Genomic DNA, 16,663 nt, shown 5'->3' with positions numbered 1-16,663 from the left:
TGTGAGAAGGAAAAGAAAAGGGCAACACCAATTTTCAGACATGTAGTATGAAGTTTTAGAGCTGGAGCCTGAAATCTCAAACCCGAATTGGTACTGCAAAGCTCACAAAATGTAAGAAAGTCCAAACTTTTCCAAAAAACTCCAATTTATTTAAAAGTCATCCAAAACTGACAGTGCAAGAACCTCCCTGCAAATGGCATAATCAATGTTAACACCCAGCTTCTGCTGTGCAGTCAGGGTAAGGAACATCCTCTTATCACAAATAACCCAACATTCATTCATATTGTGCATTATTTTCTAAGGCAACATGGAGGACCAAGCAAGCTTTGTCTAATGAATCCAGAGGCTGGTGGTTTGAAGTTTTTGCCCGTTTCTGCAGCAACGTTGGCACGTTTCTTCCCTTCAGAACAGCCTGGTTAAAGGCAACATTTAGCACACACATCTTCAAACACACACACAGATTAATTAATCATCTGAGTCTTCAGATCATCATCTGGTTTTAACCCTGACAAATCAAACTCTTCATTGACTAATTGAGCTGTCTCACCTTTAGTTTTTACACCTATTCATTTAAACTGGATTTTTTTTTTTTTTTTTTTTACAATAACACCCCCCCAATAAATTAATACAGAAAAATTCCCAAATTCCAGTGTAAACACGATGCTTCTCATCTTTTTGTCATTGGCAGCTCAACCTCGTTACGAGCAGAGAAAATCAAATCATTGAAAGTTCTTGAGGATTTTTTTCTTTTCACTTATTAACCTTAAATTGCAACCAGCAAGCTAATCTGGATCCAACTGATATGTACACATACCCAAGTAGAAAACTCTATACAGTACAGTGTGCACAAGAGCATGTAACGCACATCTTGCACAGGGTCTCAAATCAGCATATTTTTAAAGGAATAAGTTGCCATTTTGGGATATACGCTTGTTTGCTTACTTGCTGAAAGTCAGAAGTTGCAGTAAGGAGACATTTAGCATAAAGACAGAAACAAAGGAAACCGCAAGCCTGGCTCTGTCTAAAAGTAACAAATCCCACATTTAGGCACGTCTTAAAGCTCACTCCAGGGACAGGCCATATTTAGTTTGAACCAACTGGTGATGGGGCTCAAAGAGACAAATGCTGACTATTTCCCTGCATCGATAAAAGTTCATGGAACTAAATTATAGTACAACTACAGTTTGTAAAAGTAAAATCTGCTCCCTGTGCATTCCCAGGTGTTTCTGCTGCACCAACAGGTCTGTGGATGGCGATGGAAACTGGTCATTTATTCCATGTAATTGTCAAACAAATGTTTAAAAAAAACTAAATTAAGTATCTAAACTAAGTATCCCAATAAAAAAAGAAAAGTTTTTGCTGCCATACACGTAAATTCTTTCCCAAAATAATTCTTTTTAAAATAAATTCCTAAAGTTTTTGCCGTTTCCGTCAACCTTTCCAACCAGCTCATCCAAAAAAACTTGATGGAAACAGGCTTAGGTTAGCATACGTGTCCCTTTCCCTGCGGCACAACCTGGTGAGAAAAGATGAGCTGCAAGCAAGGAGCTTCCCTCTTAATTGAAGGGGAATTAAATCTTGTCCATGAGAGGAGTAATCACTTAAAGCATCTGAAACTAAGTTAATTATATCACTCATCTTTAGCTAGATATCCAGCGGACACAACATTTAAAATGCTCTCCAGACTCCACCCCCTCTGGTCTCTGCCGCTGTAGTAATTACTTGGAACTAGAGATCACAGGCAATCATGCGCAGTGCTTGAGAAACGTTCCCCTTTACATTTAGTTGTTAGAGCTTAGCTAATGGGCCCTGAGCTTCAATTTAATCTAAACTGTAATAACAGTAGGACGGTGTCAGGCTGCTATGTTTTGGGAAACGAGCAAACAAGCATATTCCCCAAAATGATTCCTTTAATTTGTGTAAATCTATTATCTTGATCTACCTGAGGGGTGTTTTGTATGGCAGGAGGTTTCCCTGCAGTGGCAATCAGAGGAAGGTGAGCCCTTCTTGAGGCTCTGCAGCTTCCACAACTGGCACATTGTAGTGGCGGTCATCCTCTGTGACGAGGCACACCGACTCCCATTCGTCCTTATGGTCGTCTGGGTAGTAGGTGACAAACTCCTCTGTGTCCGCCATGTATAGTCTGTAAACTTGAATGGTGCAATGCAAGGCGTAGCCCAGCAGGAACATCTCCACCTGCATGAGAGCACAGAGATAATTGCAAGGTTCCAGAGTAACTCCAACAGACCTCTCGAATAGCGTGGTGTTTAATCATCTGCACACAAATACAATACTTATGAGTGGAGCGTCTCTCTGGAAGCCCTGCCAGTAACAGGTCTAGTTTACTATACTGAAAATAACAATTAAATGACTCAACGGTCTGTTCCGAAACCTCCTCACCCCCGGGGCAGATGAAGAGGTACAGCAACTCGAAAACAGCACAAGTATCAGCATGTTTTACTGATCAGCTCTTCGATTCTAAAAACGTTTCACGCCTATCTCATAACATCTAACAACAATTTCTGTTTGTGTTTCTGTGTGACAGTGGTTCATACAAGGAGAAATACATTTGGATTCAACAGAAGCGAAGAAAATCCCTTCCAACAGCTCTTTTTTTACCATAAAGCTGATCAGCAAACAACAAGAAAAAAAAAAAAAAAGAAGAAGTGTTTGGTTTCTCTACCTGCTCCAGCCCCGCACTGAGGCCAACATGCCTGAGGTGATTGGAGAGGAAGGAACGTGGACAGTCTGACGAGTCCCGAGCAAACAGCAGCCAGCAGAAGAGAGGGACATCTCCATTTCCCTGCATGCAGCTGTGCAGCTCCACCGCTCTGCCCAGCATCAGCAGTTTGAGCGCCTCCAGCAGCCCGAGCTCCTCTTCTCCTCCCTGGAACACTCGCTCGCACAGCTGCTGCCGCTCCTCAGGGGAGATGCAGTCCACTGCTGCCTGCCACTGGAGACCAATCAGAGGAGCATGAGTCATTTAAAAAAAGTACAAACTTCAGCTGGTTTTAGCTTTTCAAAGATATATTTCTTCAAAAATAAAGAAGGAAAAGGCTGCAAATTCAGGCATTTAAAAAGCTGCAATTATGCAGCAAGATGTGGGTTCATTCAGATGCAGCTAATGAGGTATCAACCAATCACAGCTAATCACCTACATTAACTACGTCCAATCTCTCATCTTCTTTGTCTCTGTTATCAAACAAACACCTTTAGTATCTGTTAAGTGGGTCAGATAAAACCTTAAAGGGATAGTTCGCCTCTTTTGACATGAAGCTGTATGACATCCCATATTAGCAACATCATTTATGAACATTGACTTACCCCCCCGCTGCGTCCTGTGAGCCGAGTTCCAGCCGAGTTTTGGAGTTGACGAAGGTAGTCCGGCTAGTTGGCTGGGGGCACAAAAATAAAGTGTTTTGCTTCTCAAAACAATATGCGTTCAGAAGAGTAATACATTTGCATCACAAAATCGTCCAGGAAAAAGTCAGACCTCACATCGCTTGGCGCTATTTTTGCCTCCCTTGATATCAATGCATCCAATGTAAAACTGTGCAGACCGAAGAGCAGACCGAGCAGTCCCCTGCTTCCGAGCAGTAAACACCGTAACATGTGCGGCTATCGCTAGGTGGCTGGACGCATTGATATCAAGGGAGGCAAAAATAGCGCCAAGCGATTGTGAGGTCTGACTTTTTCCTGGACAACGATTTTGTGATGCAAATGTATTACTCTTTTGAACACATATTGAGAAGCAAGACGCTTTATTTTTGTGTCCCCAGCCAACTAGCCGGACTACCTTCGTCAACTCCAAAACTCGGCTGGAACTCGGCTCACAGGACGCAGCGGGGGGTAAGTCAATGTTCATAAATGATATTGCTAATATGGGATGTCATACAGCTTCATGTCAAAAGAGGCGAACTATCCCTTTAAGACAAAAATATGATCTGTGGCTCCATATGCAGGTTTCACAACTATCTGATAGATTGTGGCTATAACACATTTACTAATTAGCAAATGCTCTCTGTCCAACTTTACAATATCCATTTAAACAATAAGAGCAACATGCTGACACTCAGTCGTTTGTGTCGCCTCACGTGGAGCCTTTTTTTTTTTTTTCTTAATCTGTCATCGGTTATTGATTTAATTCCAAATTTTAAGAAACAAAGCTTTCATGGGTAGTTTTTTTCTGTAACCTGAAGCTGCATACTTAAGCTTCAGTCAACACAGTTTAATTTACTGAGGAGCTATAATACTGAAGGATGTTTCTTCCTGTCCACTCAGCTAAGACTAGAGTAACACAAGAGTCCAAACAGTCACACCAGCTAATAAAACAACAGAGGATTGACTTTTAAAAAGCGAGTGTGCAGTAAACTCCAGAATTCCTCATACTTCCAGTGGAAGTGACAGACTATAAATTCTGCTCCGGGCCTCAGACTGTTACCGTAAAGACGGACTGTGCTTTTATCAGTTCAAACAGCTCTTTGAGGGCCCATCTATCCCTCCAAATCCTTCGAGAATTACCAGGCTGAGTTAATGACACAGGAAAAAAATAAAAAACGCCTTGCAGCCCTCAGGAAACTACCTCCCTTTGACATATGGTAGCAATCACATCCAAAAGTTCTGTTGAGGAATCAATGCCCTGGTGTATATGGATGGCTTAAAAATAGTGCTGCGGTGCACTCGTGCCGTCTTTAAAATCATTTCCCACAGTACCGTATTTCGGAGAAGCTCCAAATAGCCCTTTAGCTGCTGGGTGGCACCTCCTGTGCTGTCTCCCTGCATGCACTCCGCAGGAAATCTCCACTGGCTTATCAGCTCTTCATGTTCCTCCAGTTGCATTGGCATCTGTAAACAAAAAATTGTCAAAGATAAGCTGTGTTAGCAAGAGCTGAGGCAATGAAGGCAGCAGGTTAGTCAGTTCTTGAACAAATTCCCGTTTTTTAAGCATGATCTTATGTAATAGGTACTAACTTTTTAGTGCTACACTTTTATGACTTGCATCAGTTTTGAACTCATTGTAGTAAATGATTGAAAACTTCAGTCAACGATCCACGAGAGTCTGCGACTACTATAGGTGGCTCATTAGGGGGTACTGTTGCAGATATTTAGATATTGACAAAAAAAAAAGAAAAGGAAAACGAATGACTAGGTTGTTTTCCTTAACTTTGCACTCACAGTACTGTTAAAATACATTTCTGTGTGTACAACAGTAATTCAACTTCTTTTAATAAGGTATGACGAGCTCAGAGTTGACTCTGCTTCAGTTATAAATGGGTTTCTGACCAACATCATCGCAGAAGTGCATGTAGAGCAAAGGGGCAGAAAGCTGCACTCAACCCAGTTTATTTGGCAGAGCCGAGCTCCTAAACAGAGATGACTAGCCAGTTAACTTTACCAATCACCTAAAGAGATGGACCTTAATACTAGGCACGGGCCGGTTCCAGGTTTCAAGGTATACCACGGTATTAAAAAGTCAAGGTTTCAAAACCACTAATATTTTCTGTGATACCGTCCCTGCGGTATCTTTATGTGGAGGTCCCTCACGCCGTGTGCAGCTGCAGCGTAGTGCCCCTCCCCCCGCGCACCTCCGCTTGCTGTGAGTGACAAGCAGGCAGCTCTGCAGGCTGTATGATGGCTGAAGGAGGCGAGCCTCCCCAACTTTTCCCCCGTCTGTTTTTTGGTTGCCGCGTAGTCGTGCACCAGTCAAAATTTGTATCTTGGCACGTGCCAAAAACAACAAAGAGGATGGACCAATTCGAATCCAGACTCAGCGAAGAAGTGCGGTACAGGCACCTATACCACACTGCACTGAAACAACATGGCGACCACGTCAACGCCCAGAACTCGTTGACGGAGATTGGCAGAACTTTGGGGAATTTGCTGTTGTTTCATTAACTGGAAGTGGCTTTGAGTATTATGAAAAGCTCTATATAAAACCAATCTATTAATATCATTATTGCTACTAATGGAAAAGTTTATTTTTTATTTTTCTTGTTTTTAAACACAGACATTTAAAATACACATTTTAGAGCTGTAATCATAGTACTGTGAAACTAATATTTTTGCCTAAGGTTATCATACCGGCTCATGCCTAATTGATACAAGGGGATCACAGCCTCTTGCCAAGAGCAGAAGATTGCAGATTCAGGTCTGTGAAAGAGCAGACTAAGGTCCTGCAAGTCCCAAAGGCAACAAAGTCTCTGCAGTTTGTGTCTTAAAAATGCAAACCTCTGATCTCGTATCATAAGACTCTTATGAGTCTCTTAAAACTGTACAAAGAATATAAATACATGCATCTAATGACTTACTTAAAAACACTCAATATCATTCTCATGACGTGTATCGGGCAATGCAATTACCCACTTAGAAATATGACAGCTGGCTTAGTCTGGGACAGTCTAACCCAAAAATGTGTGTTTATTAAGGAAGTTTATTGCAACCTTATGACAACTATATGACCGTTTAGATGCAAACATCCAGTAATGATTGTCTACAAGGAGCCCGTTTCTGTAGTCCGTTGATGTTCCAAGCTCTACAGGCTCTGTGTATTAGGATGAAAGCTCAGCAGGAAATTGTTCACTGCAAGTTATCAGACTATTTCTTTTTGATTTTTATAATGCTTTTAAATGGAAGTAACGTACTGCAAGTGTGGGAGGGAGCAGGGCCTTGCCACTGTTCACACCACATACTTTTTAGGGTCAGAATGTTCTCCGTCAAGGTGATAGCGGAAGATGTTGTGGCAATCTCAGACACAGTGGTGCCAGATAGAGATTGGGTTTTGGCGACGTACGCATAGAATGTTATGAGGAAGTATAAGAGGACCTCGCAAGCTGTTGTTGTTGGGAATTCTTTGCATGCTGCCATGTGATATGTTTCTATGCTGTTCCTGTTAATAAATTCCCCATAAGAGGCTGCAAAGGTGAGTCCGACTACTCTTTTCTCTAGTTAAGTTACCAATGAGATGTTTTCGGTTGCCAGAGAAGCCAGCTCAGCAAAAATCTGATTTATTCAGTCCGTGCATTTACACAACGTTTAAAACAAACAAACATACATGTGAGTATGTTCGTCTGAACGAAACTGTACCTCATCAAAACTGAGACTAACAAACCCAGTTAATGCTGCTTTGGGACACCATTTTAAACAATGACGTGCAAGCCTTTAGGGAATACCAACTTAAAGTGAACACTTACCATAGTAACGTCGTCCTCTTGCAGCCATGCAGGCAGCCTGGCGCTTTGGGACAACACCTGGAACAACGTGGCTCGGAGGGCGCAGTAGTTGTCCCCCCTCACTCTCCTCAAACGTACAAACCTCTGGGCCAGCTCTTTATAACCCTGCAGCAACACCACAGGAAGTCATTAACGCTCCACACCTAAACTGGCTTTAATCTGAAACACTTCTTCTACGGCCACCGACCTTCTTAATGAGAGCACTTTTGGTAGTATTTCCTCTCCACTCTCTCTCGCTGTAAGACAGAATATCCACCGCCGGAGCCAAACTGCATCTGTCCTCTACCTTTAAATCTAAGAGGAGAGAGTGTAATTACATAACTCATAGGAACGTACAGAGAACATTAAGTTTCTCAGTCAGATGGTGGCTCTGGTTTATTACTTTGTGGTGCAGACAGCTCCTCAGCTCCTCTGTACAGGTCTTCTTCACTAAGGGGGAAAGGAAACACATTTAACATAAAAAACTGACACTTAGATTTTTCTTGAAGCAAATACGTATTGATCAACAACTGAGAGAACCAGTCAAGAAATTACCACTTACTGTCAAGTCTATAAAAGTAGCTAAAAAACACACATAAAGCTCATCCATTTCAACAAATTAGTCAGGTCAGTCACGCAGTATAGAAAGCAAGCTAATCTTTTATGGTGTTCACACGGCGCATTGCTCGAGCAGAAAAGCCCTGCCGGGGTGCAGTGAATGAGCTCGTCTCAGCTCAGTCTGACAGCTGTGGCGCAGGAAGAGGTCGGTGTGTGATACACATCAGTACAATGAAAATCTCAGCACTACTATAAGAAGGAGCCTGATTCCAGGTCTGTTTTAGGTTTATTACTGCTGTACTCTCTGCACTCGTCCTGTCTCGCGTGACAAGGGTTTCATACACAGTGAGCAGCATTGCAAACTACAAATCAACATAAAATCATCCGTACAGACCTGCTCCCTTCATCGTCCTCCTCCGCTGTGGCAGGTCGAATGTTGGCAGTTAGATCTGTGCTTCCTGTCAACTGCTCCACTTCTTCAATCTTTTCTTGGGTCTCAACATCTTTCTCAACCTGAGGAGCCTCTGCCTCTGCTGGAGTGCCCTCCACCTCTTCCTCCTCCTTTGCTTTGGAAATATCCTCGCCTTGCACTCCAAACACGGTTTCCTCCACAGCATCCTGTTTAATTTTATTTGAGGAAATTACCTCTTTCAAGCACGCTGGACTTCGACTCTCAGGATCTAGCTTTGCTTCCTGTTCAGACTTTAATCTGTAAAGACAATGCATCTTTGAATGTTTATTTTACATTTCTAGGTTGACTATTTATACCTTAAACCAATATCATATAGTTAGTATAGCAAATGCATATTGCATCAGACCCTTGTGCTGAGTTGTACAATTATTGCAGGAAAAATACATCCGATGAGTTTCTGAATGTCTGAGCTGTAACCCCCCTCTAGTGGCCACAACGATGCAACCAAAAACACAAGCAATGCGATTTATATATATAAAAAAAGTGCCTTGTTTTGATATCACTAAACTCTGACACCTCTGACCTCTCCTTGGCATCTGCAGCAGATGTGGCTTCTGGCCCCGAGACGGAGCTGGCAGAGTCCCGCTTCTCTACACTGTGGCCGAGTCCTGTGGGATCCAATCCAGAGGAAGACTTGGAGACATCATGGCCTTGAATGTCCTCAGAGCCATCCTCCGTGCATGCCAAAGAGCCGCTGTTGTCCGAATTCACTGTCACAGCACTGACGAGAGCATAAAATAAAATTCAACAGTTTAAAATTAAATAGATATAAAGATTCTTACAGACAGCTTGCCATACATAACAAATCCAGTAAATTGATCATACAAATGGATTTGATGGTCCAATATAACCATACACCCGACTAAAGGGATGATGAACTTAAGACAGCAAACAACAGGAAGTGTTGTGCAACTTAATGCATATATAGTTTAAAAGAAAGAAAGTAAAAATCATTGTTGGTTGGATTCATTCTTCATGATGTCCTCAGAGGTTCACAAAAAAAAAACAAAAAAAAAAAACAAGCAGCTTTTTTGTCTTAAGAGTTCATCAGTCTGCAAATCTCACTTGTTTCCAACCTGCTCAATAAGACTCTTCTATCTTATATAGAGAGATAAATATCATTTTGTTCAATTTCCTTCCTTTCGTGGAAATATTATTATTTGATCACTTTTAATCGCCTTTCCGACACCTCACCTTTTACTGGCTTACCCAATCTTATATAACCAGAACCAGATCATCTGCACTCTTTTTCAGATTTCCTTCCTTTCTATCTGTTCAGATAGAAATAGAAACATAGTTGTGATTCTGATGCCAACTCTTTTACATGAACGTCCACATATCCGGGGCTGTAAAACCTGGGTGGACTCGCTGAACTGATAACCAGCGCCGCAGTACTGCTTAACCAGATCTCTGTTGTTAGGGTTAGTTAAACCAGATGACCTAAAGATACGCTGGATATGAACCTTCGCAGCTCAAGCGCCAGGTCTTGGAATTAAGTGAATACAACCTCAAATGAACACATGAAATGTAAGATCATGGCAATTTTATTTAATGAAAACTATGCCAAAACGCAGAAGCAACATGTTGAAAAACCTTGAGCAGCAATAACTTGCAATAATTGGTTTGTATATAGGGATTTTGGGCCCCCCCTCCTCAACGTTGCTTCAGTTAATTTAAGTTCAGTCATTTTGTGTATGCACAACTCTCTGAAGTCCCAACACAGTATCTAAATCGGGTTGAGGTCTGGACTTTGACTGGAACATTGATTCTTTTCTATTTTAGTCATTCAGTTGTAGATTTGCTACTGTGTTTGGGATCATTGTCCTGTTGCATTATCCAGTTTCAGCCAGGCTTTAGCTGCGGGACAGATGGCCTCACATTTGACTCTACAATACTTTGCTATGCTTTTCTAAAGGGTGTACTGGCCACAATCAGTTAATCAAGTGCCTTTGATTAGCAGCACATGGCTGCCACTTACCCTCTTAATACCCATGGAAGCAGTAAGGGTGCACTCAGTCATCTGCACACTGCTTCTGCATTTTGGCTCAGTTTTTGTCAAATCAATATTGCATTGGTTTGGATTTGGATTTAACCTCATGAAATATGTTTTTGCCAGGTAACTTACCAGCTCAGAGCCTTTGTGTCTGTCTCCTGACTGACCGCAAAAACAGACGCCTCCAGACCTGCTGCTGCAACGAGTTGAGTGTTTGGCACAGATAACACTTCATTTTTTGGAGTCAACTCCCCTGATGGTTTGGCTATGATGTTGATGGCATCTCTGGAGCATTCTTCCTCAACGTTGTGCGCTGTAATGGGCTCTGCTGTTGTGTTTGTCTCAGCATGGGAAGAGTTTTCAGAGCAGGCCGCTTCAGTTTGTTGCGGGACACCATCTGGGATTTTCTCCTGCACTGAGGCTGGATTTTCTCTTTGTGATTCTGGATTTGACGGTGCAACAACTTCACTATCCGCTGAGGACTTTAAAGTGCATTGTAGACGTTCAGCTTGTCCACTGTCAGCAGAAGTGCCCTTCATTACTTTGTGTTGTGCTCTGGTGGAGTTTTCTTTGAGTTCAGATGCTTTGTGTGGAGAAGGCGTCGCGGTCTGAATTTTTCCCCTCTGCAAGGGTCCATTTCCCTGAGAGTTATTGGGCTCCTTCTCAGGACTCCGCTTCATCTGCGCATCTTCAGCTTCCTCATTGGTATCCCTCCTAAGTAACATAACACAGCATGAACAGTGTCACAGAGCATAACAAAAACACCCCTCAAACCGCTCTGAACACAAACAGATAGAGCTTCAGAAAAAAAGAGTTTCTTTCTGTGCACGATGTGAAGAGGTAGCAAGAAACCTTAAACCAGAAGAGTCACATATTTCTTCATTTCCCAGCATTACCCATGAGAGCATGAAATGACATGTGTTTCTGTTCCAAAACCCCTTAAAGACTTGTGGAAATCCCCTCTGTCCCAAATGTGACCTCAAATGGGACGAATAAAATATGATTTGGTCACACAGCGCATCCCACGCAAACCAAAATGGAAAGTCTGAGTGTTAATTTATTCTTCAAAGGTATCTTAATGAGTGCACGTGAATCTACTCTCCTCACCAAGACATAAAATGTTCGTAGGAGTTCAATTTTTGATTTCTAACACAAACTCATGATTAGATGTAAGACCCAAAATATTACTGGCAAGATGTTTTTAATACAGAGGGTTTGTCCTCTTATTGATGCCTAGCAGCTTCAACAGTTTGATTTCCCCCTACTTGTTTTCCAGTTACTAAGTCTTACCTCATTTCATTCCCTCCTCCAGGACCACAAGTGCCGTCCACTATACCGTCACCAGTGCATTTGACTTTTGACTCATCTTCCAACAAACCACTTCTTTCCTCCGCACTGCTACAGGGACTTTTAGACTGACAGCAACAGTTCCCCATCTGCTCGCTCCCTCTACTCGGGAGGTCAGACAGAATGGACGGTGGCCTCTAATCCAAAACAACCACGAGCGACCTGAAGAGTCGCCGAAACCTGAAAAATTTCAGGGGTCCATGATGAAGCGTTCAATCTGTAAGCCAGGAAACAACTATGGTTATTTTTGCCAAGAGCGTAGACACCTAAATCCAGAATATTCAACCTCACTGAATGGATGAGTAAAACACCTGCAGTGTGGTGTAAGAGGTGACACAGCAAGTTATCAGGCCTGGCAATGGTTAAATAGCCATCACTACAGTGAAACGTTTGCTAAATATTTAGGCTCACAATGTTTGGTTGTTCGTTTTGAGCCCAATTCATCACGTACCAGGATTTTTATGTCACAATACAGGAAGTAAACAAGCGTGTTTTAATAAAAAAATTGCAGTGGCAGTATAGGAAAAATTCTATTTGGACCGAAGAATTTAAACTTAGATTTGATGCACCTTGTGTGTTTTTTTTATTTTATTTTTTTTAAAGTAACGCCCCCTTGTTAATTTCATCAGAATAAAAGTAACGTTCATAGAGACAGTGACATACTTCACCATAAATATAAGTGACATTTAAAAACTGTAATAATGAAAAAACAAACAAACCTTGTTTCAGTTTGGCTGAAGTGAACTCTCAGAGCTTTCAATCATGAAGCTCCTGCTCGTTTCACTTTTGGCTGCTTTTAGCCAGCTAGCTGCGCTAAACTTACATACAAACAAGCGCTACAAAGGTGACTGCTGCTCAATAAAATCGCTCCTACCGCTGTCTTATCCTTCTTTGACCATGAGCTGATATCCCTCAATGTTGAACATTTCATAAAATGCGGGTCTTTACGGTATTTTCTGCCGAACATCTGTTCGCACGGACCCCTAGCTTAGCCGGAGCAGCAGGTCACGGCTCGGTCCGAGAGCATGACGTCATACTCATGTGCGACGACAGTGTTGAAGCATTCAAGTGCCCCCCTCAAAACTCGTAATTTCTCACGTGCCGGTAGTTGTGAGGTCTAATCCATGGATGTATTATATTGTTCTAATCCCACTCCAGTAAACCTTAAAAATAATTTTAAAAAAGCACAGCTGTTCACTATATCCATCTTCTCAAAAACTATAATTTTCTCACCCCTCCATATTTCATATCGTTGAATATAATTAATAAAGTTATTGATAAAACGTCATTTTTAAAGTGTCTAATTGAAACAAACAAGCAATAAGTAACCCCCACTGGCTGCTACACTTATAGCAACATTATCTCCAAAATGATTTATTACAGGGATAGTTCGCCTCTTTTGACATGAAGCTGTATGACATCCCATAATAGCAATATCATTTATGAACATCGACTTACCCCCTGCTGCTTCCTGTGAGCCGAGTTCCGGCCTCGTTTCGGTGCTGAGGAAAGCAGTAATTTGAACATTGGGTCTTTTTAAGGTTCGACACAAAGTTTATTTGTATCAAACCATATTTTTAAGCCCCTTGTTTTTTTTCTGACATAAATGAAATATGAACAGCCACATATATTGAAAAAGGAAATCAGTCTAAACTGATCTTTTTGCTAATTCTATTAATTTGTTTAGTTTAATGGCTCTCACGCCATTTCCCAAAAGGTCTAAAAATGTTTGACAACCTTTCTGCATGAAATAAATACGACTGGATTTCAATCGATGAAGACGTACCGTAACTGTGCGACAGGAATTCTGTATTTATTTTCAAACATTTTCAAAATATATTTGAGAAACTGTAAATACAAAATATTTTACATTATGTACATCAAATACTTCATTTCTGCATTTTAAAGAAAGTCACACTAAAACCTGCTTTGTGTAACAGTAAAAGTTTTGTTGTTGCCACTGCGATGTTGTTGGTTGATAACTACATGTTCCTCAGCTCCTCTATGTGACCGATCAGCTCTTGCGGCAGTCCCAGTTCTGACACAAGATCCATACAGCACTGCAGCAGGACGTTTAGACGTCCGCCTGAACTGGAGGAGCAGTCAGTGGACCCCGAACAGAGATTTTGTGGCTGGCGCGGACAGTCCAAGTCCATTTTTTCTGCTTTCCTGCAGCAGTCCAGCTCTTTACATCCACCTACACAGTGGCCCGGATCCGCCGGTTTCACCTCCAGATCCTCCATGCTCTCTGAAACGTCGCTTACACTCGGAGGGGGATTCTCCAAAGCCTTCCTGATACTGTCTGTGATTAGGTCTTCGTGCTGTGTGACCTGCTGGAGGAGGTCAGTCACAGAAGCTGGGACGGGGCTTTCTGGATGCTGGATTTGGCACCAGCACCATATAGCACTGTGACGGGAGACACAAAGAGGCAACAGTGTTTCAGCACACAATGGCATAGAGAAGTGACTGGGACAGGCGTCTACTGGACAGAAAAGAGACTTCAATAACCATTCAAACAAAAGAGACTCAGGATGTTTCTCTACAGGAAAGACTCTCTAACTCCAGAACATTTTACACCTAAGGGGGATATTTTAAAACTATTCGACACAGCTGGAAAAATAACATCTAAATCACCAATTGAATAAATGAAAAAAAAAAAATATATATATATAATATAAAATATAGTGATATAGATATTAAACAAAAACAAACGGATGAAACCATTTCTCTGTCCCGAAAGCTTAATTTAAAAAATGTTTATACCAATCTATTATGTCATGGCTGTTTAGAGAAGAGACAAATTATTGTTTGGGATATTTTTTTAAATTGAAGCACATGTGGCAGCGTGCACCCCACGGCTGAGCAGGCAGTGGTGTGGCTGATTAGCTCTTTAGAAACACAGCTGGAAAGTTACACAACGTTTAACCTCTTATTTTTCATTTCATTGCAACTTTAAAATACTTAACATCAATATGAACAATATTGGCCGAGACACTGATATTAGACATTTTTTCCTTGCTGGTCAGTCTTTCTACACAGTCTTATGGCACATAAATGAAAATGACATTTTAGTGGAATTTATTTGGCCGGAAAACTAAATGTTTCCAAAGCGATACTGTGGTTTTTGGTTTGAGACTAAACACATGAGTTTCAAATGTGTAGATTATCTAAAAAAAAATTCAGTCATTTGCATAGAAGTTAAGCACCTCACATAGTCAGTGGCTCAAACCATACAAGTAAAAGAATGTGGAAATATTTGAAAGCGATGCGAAAAAAGATGTAAAAATATATATTTCTGTAAGAGAGACCATCCGAATTGAACTAGTATACAAAATGGTAATAATAATACTAATAATTCTAACTACTGTAAATATGAGACATACCTGGTCAGAAGGACAATAACCTCTTATCACACCCCTTAACTTCATGATGAATTTGAAATAATTTCTGCTTTTGTTTTCTTAAATATTTAACAAGTGTTTTACCTTACTATTCCTTTGAGGCGGCCCACAGCCACAGTCTGAGCTGCTCCTTCTCTAAAGCCCAGGTTGAATCCGACCTGCAGCGAGGCTTCTTGCCCGGCATCAACTCCATCTACATAACCATCCTGTCCACAACACCGGCAGCATCAGAATCACATATTAAGCTACATTTAGCGTTACTGCAACTACAAATAGAAGGTTAGGGACAGAGGTAAGCTAATGCTAACTTTACCTTGACGCGTTTCTTCATGTTGGATGTCCACTCTTTAGTTTGTAAATTAAGCTCGTCCCCATTCTCGTCAAAAACATCTTCCCCGCTGAACGACGCAGCTTTCACCCAAGACATCATGAGCTAAAAATGATAACCTGTTCCTGAGTTTTAGAAGCGTCAGAACAGCCACACAGGCTGTAGCCAGCTTTGATGCCTCAGCAACAACTTCCAGCCAGCGCCGAAACGTCATCAACCTGCGACAGACAGAGAAACTACAACAAAATGGAAAATTTGCTATAAATGTCAGGTAATACTGTCTTTTAGAGATGGGAACTACAAAACTTCTGTTTTTTTTTTTAAAAAGTTACTTTAAGAGATTTGTTTGAATGTTTATAATATAGAAATAAATGTTAGGAAAGGGCGTGAATAGTGGCTGTATGAACCAAGGATGGATACAGACACAGCAGATTGTTGTTTACAGAAATTAATAGTCCACTTATGCTCAATATGAACCAATTCTGATCTGTCATCACAACAAATGATCAAATGTGTCCTCACAGAGCTTCTCTGATGACAAGATCAGACGCACTTTAAGGAACTTTTGCAGGCATGCAATGTACATATTATGCTGAATACAGTGTGAGCTTTCTTCAAGCAAAAACAAAAAGTCCTGGTTAGCTGGAATCACCTACTGTACCGTACACTGCCCTTGTCTGCATCTTGAACCTTGGCCTGATTCAGATTGGTTCCACATCTACCTGTTGAGGAAAGCACCTCTGTGACTGATGAGCGCCCTCTAGTGCTCTGCAGAGACCTCTACCTGATCAAATGTTTTTAAACATTTTAAGGTGCGTCACTGGATCGAAAAGTAGTTTAAACCAGTGAACGCACTTTAAAGTACCGTGAAAACATTTTATGGGGACTTTAAAGCCTGCAAAAATCAAAAAGTGGGAAGGTAGACAGTAAAAACCACTCACAGACAAGAGTAGCTTATCGACTGTATGTATATAAAATATCTTATATCTCATAACAAATGTATAACGATTCCTCTGTCACCTTCCCATCTCACTAACATCTGTGCACTGCCTGTATAAAAATGTTTGCCTACATTTGTTCTGCTCCTTGTTGAGTTCTGTGTAAATGCACAAGCACATTGAGTGAATCCACGGAACACAGTGAGTCAGAGTCAATTCAAATCTTATTTTAGGGTGGAATTTCGCTCTAATATACTCTCTTCTCTGGTGTTGGGAGTCATAATTTGACACTTTGGTACATACTGTCATCCAGGGATAATACATACCAGCACTTGACAGATAAAACCTGCAGGTGGCGCTGAAGCCTCACTATAAAAGTGAATGGGGTCCTTTATGACACCACAATACATCATCGTCC

General features: G+C 41.3%; 2 protein-coding genes across 3 annotated transcripts; both read right to left on the bottom strand.

The window, feature by feature from the left end:
* Nucleotides 1–127: 127 nt before the first annotated feature.
* On the bottom strand, nt 128–12,606 carry LOC142370378 (uncharacterized). Of its 2 annotated transcripts, none has more exons than XM_075452923.1 (11): nt 12,298–12,606; nt 11,522–11,795; nt 10,364–10,945; nt 8,762–8,959; nt 8,161–8,475; nt 7,612–7,658; nt 7,417–7,523; nt 7,191–7,334; nt 4,714–4,845; nt 2,684–2,953; nt 128–2,196 (listed from the first exon to the last, which is right to left on the bottom strand). In XM_075452923.1, the coding sequence occupies exons 2-11, from the start codon at nt 11,665–11,667 to the stop codon at nt 1,987–1,989; spliced, it is 2,151 nt and encodes a 716-aa protein (XP_075309038.1). In that variant the 5' UTR covers nt 11,668–11,795; nt 12,298–12,606; the 3' UTR covers nt 128–1,986. The 2 variants fall into 2 exon arrangements, with proteins under 2 accessions (XP_075309038.1, XP_075309039.1); XM_075452924.1 differs by having other exon boundaries at nt 12,453–12,606.
* A 760-nt stretch (nt 12,607–13,366) lies between these two features.
* otulina (OTU deubiquitinase with linear linkage specificity a) lies at nt 13,367–15,629 on the bottom strand. The gene is made up of 3 exons (XM_075452327.1): nt 15,293–15,629; nt 15,064–15,185; nt 13,367–13,984 (listed from the first exon to the last, which is right to left on the bottom strand). The coding sequence occupies exons 1-3, from the start codon at nt 15,407–15,409 to the stop codon at nt 13,561–13,563; spliced, it is 663 nt and encodes a 220-aa protein (XP_075308442.1). The 5' UTR covers nt 15,410–15,629; the 3' UTR covers nt 13,367–13,560.
* Between the last annotated feature and the right edge of the window lie 1,034 nt (nt 15,630–16,663).

The sequence above is a fragment of the Odontesthes bonariensis genome, chromosome 20, assembly GCF_027942865.1.
Source record: "Odontesthes bonariensis isolate fOdoBon6 chromosome 20, fOdoBon6.hap1, whole genome shotgun sequence".
Lineage (NCBI taxonomy): Eukaryota > Metazoa > Chordata > Actinopteri > Atheriniformes > Atherinopsidae > Odontesthes > Odontesthes bonariensis.
Note: the sequence above shows the minus strand (reverse complement) of the source record. Positions and strands in the feature narration are given on the sequence as shown.

What these genes read in the sequence shown, in the direction of transcription:
- otulina (XM_075452327.1), bottom strand. Translation starts at nt 15,409, where the DNA reads ATGATGTCTTGGGTGAAAGCTGCGTCGTTCAGCGGGGAAGATGTTTTT. An exon ending in ACATGAAGAAACGCGTCAAG is followed by an intron (nt 15,186 to 15,292) that starts GTAAAGTTAGCA and finishes TGTTGTGGACAG; the next exon opens with GATGGTTATGTAGATGGAGT. An exon ending in CGCCTCAAAGGAATAGTAAG is followed by an intron (nt 13,985 to 15,063) that starts GTAAAACACTTG and finishes CTCCCGTCACAG; the next exon opens with TGCTATATGGTGCTGGTGCC.
- LOC142370378 (XM_075452923.1), bottom strand. Translation starts at nt 11,667, where the DNA reads ATGGGGAACTGTTGCTGTCAGTCTAAAAGTCCCTGTAGCAGTGCGGAG. An exon ending in GCTGCAGATGCCAAGGAGAG is followed by an intron (nt 8,476 to 8,761) that starts GTCAGAGGTGTC and finishes TTGTCTTTACAG; the next exon opens with ATTAAAGTCTGAACAGGAAG. An exon ending in AAAGTGCTCTCATTAAGAAG is followed by an intron (nt 7,335 to 7,416) that starts GTCGGTGGCCGT and finishes GTGTTGCTGCAG; the next exon opens with GGTTATAAAGAGCTGGCCCA.